The sequence below is a fragment of the Palaemon carinicauda genome, chromosome 14 (assembly GCF_036898095.1).
Source record: "Palaemon carinicauda isolate YSFRI2023 chromosome 14, ASM3689809v2, whole genome shotgun sequence".
NCBI lineage: Eukaryota > Metazoa > Arthropoda > Malacostraca > Decapoda > Palaemonidae > Palaemon > Palaemon carinicauda.
The window spans coordinates 21,435,535-21,447,286 of record NC_090738.1 but is presented as its reverse complement, the minus strand read 5'-3'; the positions used below and the strand labels follow the sequence as shown (position 1 = coordinate 21,447,286).

The 11,752-nt window shown below is 32.4% G+C and overlaps 1 protein-coding gene and 1 long non-coding RNA gene across 2 annotated transcripts in view; one reads left to right on the top strand and one right to left on the bottom strand.

Annotated features, from left to right (window-relative positions):
- Nucleotides 1–6,976, bottom strand: part of LOC137653127 (homeobox protein SIX6-like) — a 99,887-nt gene extending 92,911 nt beyond the window's left edge. Inside the window, exon 1 of the mRNA XM_068386518.1 lies at nt 6,142–6,976. Coding sequence (XP_068242619.1) covers nt 6,142–6,676 — 535 coding nt within the window. The 5' untranslated portion in view covers nt 6,677–6,976. The remainder of the gene's footprint in view (nt 1–6,141) is intronic.
- Nucleotides 1–11,752, top strand: part of LOC137653128 (uncharacterized) — a 185,872-nt gene that overhangs the window by 121,807 nt on the left and 52,313 nt on the right. The gene's annotated exons all lie outside the window — the stretch shown is intronic.

Here is an 11,752-nt window from a genome sequence, read left to right as displayed (position 1 = left end):
AATTTATCAGAAGTTAATTTCAGAATATCTGACATTAATTGTAGATGTATATGACGTTAATTTAGATTTATATGATGTTAATTTTAGATTTATATGACGTTAATTTAGATTTATATAATGTTACTTTTAGATTTATGTGATGTTAATTTTTAATTTATCAGAAGTTAATTTCAGAATATCTGACGTTAATTGTAGATTTATATGACGTTAATTTATATTTATATGATGTTAATTTTAGATTTATATGACGTTAATTTAGATTTATATAATGTTACTTTTAGATTTATGTGATGTTAATTTTTAATTTATCAGAAGTTAATTTCAGAATATCTGACGTTAATTGTAGATGTATATGACGTTAATTTAGATTTATATGATGTTAATTTTAGATTTATATGACGTTAATTTAGATTTATATAATGTTACTTTTAGATTTATGTGATGTTAATTTTTAATTTATCAGAAGTTAATTTCAGAATATCTGACGTTAATTGTAGATTTATATGACGTTAATTCAGATTTATATGATGTTAATTTTAGATTTATATGATGTTAATTTTAGATTTATGTGATGTTAATTTTTAATTTATCAGAAGTTAATTTCAGAATATCTGACATTAGTTGTAGATGTATATGACGTTAATTTAGATTTATATGATGTTAATTTTAGATTTATATAATGTTAATTTTAGATTTATGTGATGTTAATTTTTAATTTATCAGAAGTTAATTTCAGAATATCTGACGTTAATTGTAGATGTATATGACGTTAATTTATATTTATATGATGTTAATTTTAGATTTATATAATGTTAATTTTAGATTTATGTGATGTTAATTTTTAATTTATCGGAAGTTAATTTCAGAATATCTGACGTTAATTGTAGATTTATATGACGGTAATTTAGCTTTATATGATGTTAATTTTAGGTTTATATAATGTTAATTTTAGATTTATGTGGTGTTAATTTTCAATTTATCAGAAGTTAATTTCAGAATATCTGACGTTAATTGTAGATTTATATGACGTTAATTAAAATTTATATCATATTAATTTTAGATTTATGTGATTTTAGTTTTGAAATTATCTGCAGTTAATTTCATATTATCTGACGATAGTTTTAGATTGATATCGCGTTAATTTAGATTTATATGTTGTTAATTTATGTTTTTATGATGTTAATTATAGATCTATGTGATGTAAATTTTGAATTTATCTGAAGTTAATTTCAGATTATCTAAAGTTAACTAGATATATATGAGGTTAATTTTACATTTATATGATGTTAATTTCGAATTTATGTGACCTTAACTTTAAATTTCTCTAAATTCAGAGGTAATTCGGAATTACAATTGCTGAACAACTGAAATGATTTAATTTTTTATGAAAAATCTATTGAATATCGGGGGCCATTTGAGTTCATGTGCTTCGTAATCTTATCTGGAAATTAATTTAGAATATAAAATATTATAATTTCATATTTGATACATTGCCAAGATCTTTAATAAACCATATAATTCAGTATCCTGAATACAACATTGGAAATTAAGAGGGTGACATAAGTCTGTCTTTATAGTTTATATTAACGTTGCCCTTTTTAATGTTGTTACTGTTCTTAAAATTTATTGTATTAATTGTTCGTTACTTCTCTTGTAGTTTTTTTATTTCTTTATTTCTCTTTCTCACTTGGCTATTTTGCCCTGTCGAAGCCATTGAGCTTATAGCATTCTGCATTTCCAACTAGGGTTATATCTTAGCTAATGATAATGATAATAAAGATGATGATAATAATAGTAATAATAATAATAATGATAATAATAATAATAATAATAATAATAATAATAATAATAATAATAATAATAATTGTTATATGATTTTGAACTTTTCACGTTTATATTCGAGGACAAATAAAATTTCTTGTGTATTTGAAACATTTTGGATAAATTTCATAAAAGCAATGACCAATAGTGTAACTCAAATCCTGAACTGACATTAAATTGTTAAAATAACATATATCTTATCGTTATTTGCAAACAGTAAATGAAAAGAAATCCAGTGTGTTATACACGGGATCATTTTATGTTTTCGATATTTAATATATTTTGATCGTGTTGAACCTGTAAGTTGCTTTTAGAAGTGTAGGCTTTTGGAAGAGTTGCTTATTCCTTATAGTCTTGCGTTTAGATGCATCTGAATCCTGCTTTGATAAATCTATTATTATAACGATTATTCCAAATCATGATTTTTCTTATCCTGAGTGTTATTATCTGTTTAATTTCTATAAGATGAATGGGGGGGGGATTATCATTTTTAAGACAAATTTTCTTTACAATGGGTATCTTGAAAATCACAGAGAGAGTTGACATTACTTTTCTATTTGAAAAGGCAATAAATTTTTACTTAAAATTTGAGACTAAGGAAAGGTTGTGGAGGATTTGAAGTACACAAACCTTTAAGATTATATTTATAGTTATGTTTAAAATTCATGGAACCCATTTTCAAAGGTCTACGGTTATAATGATAACTTACTAGGAAAGGTCATTGCCGTTACGTTTAGAATTAGAAATGTAGGAAATTTAATAACTGTATGAATAGCGTTGTATCATTAGGTTAAATTCTTAAGCCACATTAAAAAGAGTTAATTTTATCCTCACGATTAAAACCTTGTTTCACTTACTTTCCCATTCTGAGTGGGGATACCTTAACGTGGTGATCGCCGTGATCAGCCAAGCTGTACTAGGAAGGCCACCCATACTAGGTTGGTTTGCTATGAGCGACCAGATTACGTCCCCCACCATCACCAATCCGCAGTGTCCAGCGTGGTGCTGAAAACTGGCCAAACCCCAGTGGACTAGAAACTCCTTAATTTGTTGTTGTTGTTGTTTTTGTTGTTGTTGTTACTTACTTAACATTATTTAAGGACTGTTTTCGTGGTCCTATCACACGGGACGCTTTCTCGGCAGGTCGAAATTGTATATTACGGATTTAAAGATATATTTTACATTACTCCCATAGTAATAATGTTTTGTGGAAAATTTTTAATCGTTCTATTTTTAGGTGATAGGGAAGATGGGTGAAAGAAGAATGAGGACAGTTATCTAGCTAACCATTGCAGGGAATAGTTTGGAAATGTAACTTTTATTAAGAGTAATGTAAAGTGAAATTGTGTTTCGAGAATAAGCAGTGAATGGTTGACATGAATCTCTCTCCATAATTTATATAGGAAAGATCTATTTTGGTGTTGTTGTTGTCCCTAAATTATATTATATTAATTGTTCGTTACTTCTCTTGTAGTTTATTTATTTACTTTCCTCACTGGGCTATTCTTCCCTGTTGGAGCCTTTGTGGTTATAGCATCCAGCTTTACCAACTATGCTTGTAACTTAGCTAGTCATAATAGTAATAATAATGATAATAGCTTAGAAATGGCTATAAAGATGAAACTTGTTAAAAATTCCAAGAATAAGGATTAGGTCCATAGTATTAGTTGAATATAAGAAACAAATTTAGATATTTAGGCCACTAGGTAATTTTGTTAGCCAAGGAAAGAATATTAGAACATCTTAGCTAGGAAATTATTGATTATTCAGATTTTGTCTAGTCTGTCCCTGGGAGATGATTAATAAATATAAAGCGGTGTCTGATGTTAGGCTTATAATCACAAACTCTATTTAAGTCGATTATCAGCAAAGATATAAATGAATACCTTTGGCAGCCAATTCCAGAAATCTTAGGTAATGTTAAATCAAAATCGAATTGATAAAATACCCATGGTGAATTTAAGCAAACTGCCATGGAATAAATATCTTGAAAAGAAAATGGCTGGAAATGGCAAGGGGAAGCGCCAGGCCCACGGGTGTCCATTGACACAGGAGCACCCTGGGGCGCTAACCTTAACCTTACCCCTGGGATGCTCAGTTATTCCTCTGGAGAGATTTTTGCACAAGACGTACAGTTGTCTTTATGTGCCAAAGTCTTTGAGAGTAAATTGGGTTTGCATTTTTATCCTTTTATTACTGGGTCTTCGTACTGGGATGTTATTTTTGTAGCATTTGTAAATTATCGGTATAATGCAAGCGTATAGTATCATTACTTGTATGTATGCATGAATAAGCTATAGTGCTATTATTATAGCTTATCTAAAGTGCTTCTAAAGTGCTATTACTATAGATTATCTAAAGACATGAGTCTTTAGGTAAAGTGATTGGTTTCCAAATTGTGTAATTTCTAGTACAGTGCTTCCAAAATCATCCCCCTAACTTACGAAAAAATGAATACCTTATAATCAGTCATGACAATTGAATGAGGAGTGCAGAGATGAAATGATATATTTCAAGTCAAAGTTTTACTCTGGATTTTTTAAATTAAATATTCAACAACCTCTCCCCCTTCCCCCTTTCATAGTCGTTCAGCCATTAAGATTCAGTTTGTTTGGCAATTTACTCAGGTCTTTGAAACTGATGAATGCGGATTAAGGGACTATTTATTATCATGTTTAGTAAGCCTGCTTATATGTTTTAGCGTTTACATATACTTGTTATATTTAGTTAGAAATGTCGTTTACAGATTGGACATTTTTATTACATGTTACAAATGTTATATTTAAGGAAAAATATTGTATAGAGGTAGTCCATTTTGAATGCATTTAATTATTCTTTTTTGAGTAACTTGCATATTTATTAAAGATAATTGAAAAATTTAGGATGAATTTTATTTTTTTACATTATTTGAACTCAATAATTTTTTTTTTTTTTTTTGTATCGTTTGTAGGTTGTATGTGAATGATGATCAGAGGATATATGTGTAGTGGTTATATTTATAAGTGAAATATCTGAGAGAAGTTACTGGGGTATTTATGCATATGAATTGAATTTACTGGAAAATACTACCACCATAGGCTACCATATAGGGAAAATATATATATATATATATATATATATATATATATATATATATATATATATATATGTATGTATATATATACATATATATATATATATGTATATGTATAAATATATATATAAATATTTATTTACATGTAATTATATATATATATATATATATATATATATATATATATATATATATATATATAATCTATATACATATAATTATATATATAATTTATATATATATATATATATATATATATATATATATATATATATATATATACATACGTAAACTAAATTCGCTGGAAAATGTAATAATTTAGATAACTGAAATAGCCTACTTTGCTTAGCGTTGGAAAGACGACTAAATTCATAATAAATAGTAGGCCTAATAAACTCACTCTAAAAAATTATGTATTTTCTCTTACCATGGACGGATGCGACGAGTTTTGAATTTTAATTATTAATTCTGCCCCGCTAATGTCGAATTTCAAGCTAATGTTCCCAGACTCTTACACAGTATCATTCATTCCAGTGAGTTCATATGTAATGTATTTGAATACGTTAATGATCACGTGCATGTCTACATTGTGGTCAAATAGAATTGTTATGATAGATTTAGGATATTATTCCTATTTGTAAAGTTGTAAGAATTTTGTTTTTGTTAGTCTATAACCTGTGTTGTTGCTAAGTAAAATTTCGTTGATAATAGTTTATATAGGACATATCTGTTTTAACGCTGTTACTGTTTTTAGAATGATATATTATTAATTTATTCTCATCATTTATTTATTTCCTTATTTTTTTTTCTCACCGGGCTATTTTTCCCTGTTGGAGCCCTTGGGCTTATAGCATCTTGCTTTTCTAACTAGGGTTGTAGCTTGGCTAGTAATAATAATAATAATAATAATAAGAATCTAATGTATATATAGGTCGTTACATTCATACATAAATACGTAGATAGTTGTATATGCAGATAGATTGATTTACAAATATATCTATAGATGAACAGCAAACTGAATAGTATGCAGACTTAAAAAAAAAAGCGTTGTTTGTTGAAATTTTTAATGTATTCAAGAATGCTAATTTAAAATGTTAGTCTTCCACATGGGAGTAGGCCTAGTTGATTGAGGGTTAGACATCTTATATAGGTTATGTATCTTTCTTTAATCAAAAGGCACACATTTGAAATAAGAAATAATCCTAATTTAAAAAAGAGCAAATTAATTCTTTTTTATGTTTACTTACCGAGAGGACGCTGTCTTATTTTCTCTGCCTCTTTGTAATGCGCTCGGTACCACATGTTTTGCATTTCCGTGTGGTACTTCGAAGTGAACGTGTTCGATTCCAGGATACTGTACACTTCCTTGAAGGTGCCCCTGTGGAAGGCCACGGACGCCTTCGCCCTCAGGATGACCTCCGACGTCCTAGACACCTCCGCGTGGATGGGCAGGATCGAGAGGAACCTCCCCAGGCGGTCCATGTCACCCGCCTGCAGGAGGGTCTCGCACACGCAATCGATCTGCTCCGGCGTGAAATGCAGGTTGCCATTCTTATTCTGAAGGACGTCGCTCCCGTCGGGGCTGGAGGTAGTGGAGGAGGAGGGGCCGCCGGTGACCCCCGATGTTTCGGCGTCCCTGGCCATGGCGGAGGAGGAGGAAGAGGACGTTTGGCTGGGTGAGGAGGGCACAAGCGGCGCAAGGGACACGGGGGAGGGCAATATAAGGCTGCCGAAGGAGTCTGTCGAGGGCGGCCTGCTGGGCTCAGCGGTCTTCATGGTCATCCGACATGCGACGTCACCAATGAGCTGGTCATTTCAGGTCTCGAGGTCAACGCACTTTTCGATAACGACTTTTGTCTGGAATAAACTACGCAAAATACACAGAACTTCAACGGGAGCTATGACTGGGTGGGTCTAGAACGGATCACTTAGTTATTCCTATTATTGATATTATTATTCAGGGGCTCTTAGTACGACACACTCGGCGATCATAACATAAATGGTGTTTTCATCTCCACCAAGACATAAACGGCACTGCTTTCGCTATAAACTCTCACATCACTCGGCATCATCACCCATCTGCTCGTCACATGTTCTGCTCCTCTCAGGAATTTAAAATGAGTTCAGAGCTCGTTCTGTGATGGAGGTGCGGGACAGACCACTCACTCATCTCGCATCGCCGGACACGCCCACAGGTCTTGCTAAAATTTCTCATTGGCTTGCATCTTCAAAGAAAGGCGGAGCTAATGTCGGTCTCTGACGAATGGGAGTGGACGTGCGCCCTTTGCCTGGGCCATCATTGCTCTACCTTACTTTCGATTGGTTCTCTGGGACAAAAGGAAGCTGGTGGGTTGGATTCCGGGAAGGCAGAGATTATCTCAAAAGACGCAATAGAGGTCGGATCTCGGGAGGGGAGGTAGGGTAGGGGGACAGATTTTAACCTTTGTTATGAACAAATGTTATCGAAACACGATGGGAGATTCCTGATGAAAATTCTAGAGGGAACCCACCGTCATTGGTCCCTCCACAGGACGCCACCATTAGGGCACAATTGATTACCTAAAAAAGAAAAAAAGAATAGACAGGCCTGATCAACCTTCAAAATTTCGCTCATGATAGAATAAGGACGACGTCTATTGAGAGGTAAATTGCACATTGTTGCAATGAAGGGTGAAGTCAGTATGTTCGAAAACGTGACTTCAGTCATCGCCGGAAGCCTTTTTATCAGGACGAACTCTTAGAACTCCGCTGTCGTCATTCGCATGCAACCAATCATGGCAATATGCTGTGGGTCTTGTGTGTCAATAAGTTGCAGATCTTAATATAGGGGCTTGTGCGATAGTTCTTTTAAATAATGGTAGTAATTTGGCTCTCTCTCTCTCTCTCTCTCTCTCTCTCTCTCTCTCTCTCTCTCTCTCTCTCTCTCTCTCTCTCATATATATATATATATATATATATATATATATATATACATATATATATACACTGTATATATATACATATATATATATATATATATATATATATATATATATATATATATATATGGGTCCCGAGAGATTGTAAAAGAAGCAGGGAAAGGAAGAGAAGACGATGGTTCGACTAACTAAGAAATTTTGCGGGTGTGCATTGCTACTGAAACACAATGGCCTTTGTTCTACAGTGGACTAGTAATGGCTGAATATATATATATATATATATATATACTGTATATATATATATACTGTATATATATATATATATATATATATATATATATATATATATATACTGTATATATATATATATATATATATATATATATATATATATATATATATATATATATGTGTGTGTGTGTGTGTAGTGTGTATTTATATATTTACATACAATTGTATACATCTAGGTCTATATATAGGCCTATACTGTATGTGTATGGCTATGTGTATGATATTCTGGATTTGATAGGCTATATCGCTCATAAGACATCTTCACCATCGATCCTCTACCTTATGAAATATGCGTAGGTCTAAAACGACATCAAATTAGGAATCTCTCTCTCTCTCTCTCTCTCTCTCTCAGAGGCAATCGCGTCTCCCTTGACCTTGCGAAGAAGCATCCATTTGTACCTGAACATCCGATGAGATCCGGAAATCATTTGATGCCGCCTATAGGTAATAGGTTGGCCAGGGCACCAGCCGCCCGTTGAGATACTACCGCTAGAGAGTCATGGGGTCCTTTGACTGGCCAGACAGTACTATATTGGATCCTTCTCTCTGGTTACGGTTCTTTCCCTTTGCCTACACAGATGCCGAATAGTATGGCCTATCCTTACAGATTCTCCTCTGTCCTCATACACCTGACAACACTGAGATTACCAAACAATTCTTCTTCACCCAAGGGGTTAACTACTGTACTGTAATTGTTCAGTGGCCACTTTCCTCTTGGTAAGGGTAGAAGAGACTTAAGCTATGGTAAGCAGCTCTTCTAGAAGGACACTCCAAAATCAAACCATTGTTCTTCAGTCTTGGGTAGTGCTATAGCCTCTGTACCGTGGTCTTCCACTGTCTTGGGTTAGAGTTCTCTTGCTTGAGGGTACATTCGGGCACACTGTTCTTTCTAGTTTCTCTTCCTCTTGTTTTGTTGAAATTCTTATTGTTTATATAGAAAATATTTATTTTAATGTACTTACTATTCTTAAAATATTTTATTTTTCCTTGTTTCTTTTCCTCACTGGGCTATTTTCCCTGTTGGAGCCCCTGGGCTTATAGCATCCTGCTTTTCCAACTAGGGTTGTAGCCTAGCATTTAATAATACTACTAATAATAATAATTATTATAATAATAATATAGACGGCATTCATAAACACCACAAGGTCCTCATTATTTAATGTTCCATTTTGACATTAATTCCCATTGTTATGAAATGGGTCTTTAGTTTCTGGTGGAATTCCTTTACCCGACTTGATGCTCGCTGATACTTGTCATACTAAAGACATGATCATTTCGTTTGGAGCGTTTTTACGAATTACTGCTTTTTTTCGTATTTCTTAGATTTGGGGGTTACTAAAATGCTAAATTGCTAAGATTGCATGTTTAGCTTAAAGCTAAATGGATCATTTGCTATAGATCTGCTAACTGGATAATTTGCTATAGATTTTCTATATTGACTATTTACTATATATTTGCCAGATGACCATGTGCTATAAATTTGCTAAATGAACATTTTCTATAGATTTGCTAGATGACCATATACCTTAGATTTGCTAAATGGCTTTTTCATATAGATTTGCTAGAGGTCCATATGCTATAGTTTTACTCTGTGGCCCATTTGCTATAGCTTTGCTAGAAGACCATATGCTATAGATTTGCTAAATGACCATATATGCGATAGATTTGCTAAATGGCCATTTGTTATAGATTTGCTATAAGACCATTTGCTATAGATTTGCTATAAGACCATATGCTATAGATTTGCTAAATGACCATATGCGATAGATTTGCTAAATGGCCATTTGCTATAGATTTTCTAAATGGCCATTTGCTATAGATTTTCTAAATGGCCATTTGCTATAGATTTTCTAGAAGACCTTATTCTATAGATTTGGTAGAAAACTATACAGTATACTATAATTTGCTAAATGACCATATGCGATAGATTTGCTAAATGGCCATTTGCTATAGATTTGCTAGAAGACCTTATTCTATAGATTTTCTAGAAAACAATATGCTATAATTTGCTAAATGGCCATTTGCTTTACTGTATATTTGCTAGAAGACCTTATGCTATAGATTTGCTGAATGTCCCATTTGGTTTAGATTTGCTAAATGGTCATTTACTGTAGATTTTCTTATTTGAGTCTTAATGCGATAAATAGTATTTCCATCCTTGCTTTCATCTTTTCTCATTTGTTATTTTCCGCTTCTCACCAACTGATAGGACCTCGTTTATTATCTTGTAATACAATGTTCATTATTTTTCTCACATAATAAACATGTATTCTCATTATTAGTGAATGTTGCGATTACTTGTATGTGCGAAGTTGACCATAGAATTAATAGCTCATGATTTTTTTTTCTTTTTACCATTCCATGGGACTATTCTGTCTTTCCATATTAGGAGCAATTGAATGTATTCTTTTCTCATTACTTTTCTTTATTCCCCTTTTAAAATTTTTTCTTGTCTTTCTTTCTCTTTTTATCTTTATCATTTTACTTCTAACATAGTTTTATTTTATTTTCACATTCTTCTTCCTTTTTTTCTTCCCTTTTTTATTTCATCTCATATTCAGTACTTTTTTTATTCCTGTTTTTCTCTTCCACGTTTTACTCATGCTCCTTTTTTCATTCTTCTTTTCCTTCTCCCATCGTTTTAATCTATATTCCCATCATCCAAGGCCCAATAAGCTTATTCAGTTGTCAAAACCATCTATTTTGCATATCTGTGGAACACCCACAATCGTCTTTTCAAAGCTGATAAATCCTCTCGTGTTCTCTGTTGATGTGTTTCATTGAACACGTTCACATTGCCAGTGCCAATTTGCCTAAAAAGGCACTCGGTTTTCATTGGCTTGAGGTTACGTGGGTGGGATTTTCAAAGCTGTTGTTGAAATGGGAAGATTTTCTTAATAATCAAAGGTATGATTTCTGAAGATGTACTTGAATGATATAAAGATTTGTATGTCTGGATATCTTCGTAGAAGCAGAGATTTATTGGTCTTATTATTTCTACCATCAAAGTTTATATGAAAATATTTTCTTTTTATTACTTTTATGACAAAAAATTATAAAACTTTTCGATATGTTGGTTATCTGTATATATTTAGTTTTTTATATCTATCATGTTCCAAACAGAATTTCGTCTTTCTTGTATTATTCCTCACATAATAATATTAAACCCTCAAAAATCATGTAATTTATATCTTATTAAATTTATTCCATTTGCTTTTTAAGGTGGCTACCAAGTGAGTGAGAGAGAGAGAGAGAGAGAGAGAGAGAGAGAGAGAGAGAGAGAGAGAGAGAGAGAGAGAGAGAGAGAGAGCAAGCTTATGTGATACATGAATCATGAGGTCTGACCATTCATTGTTTCTTATTGAATCAGAAACATATGGGTTCTGCATTTTGGCAATATCGCATCAAAGGATTACCAACTATTAACTATCCACAATTTAGTCACTTCATACACCTATACCGGCGATTCATCAGCAGCATGTTGAACCCTCACGGGGTTCTTCGGTACTCCTCCCTCTCATGGCTAAATGCAGAAATACAGCATTTTTAATTTAGAAATTTCTCAAATAACTACTTCATAACTGACATTCTATTCAGTCATTTTTTAAAAAACCCAATTTGTTCTTTCTTTACCAATCCTTCTGTCATG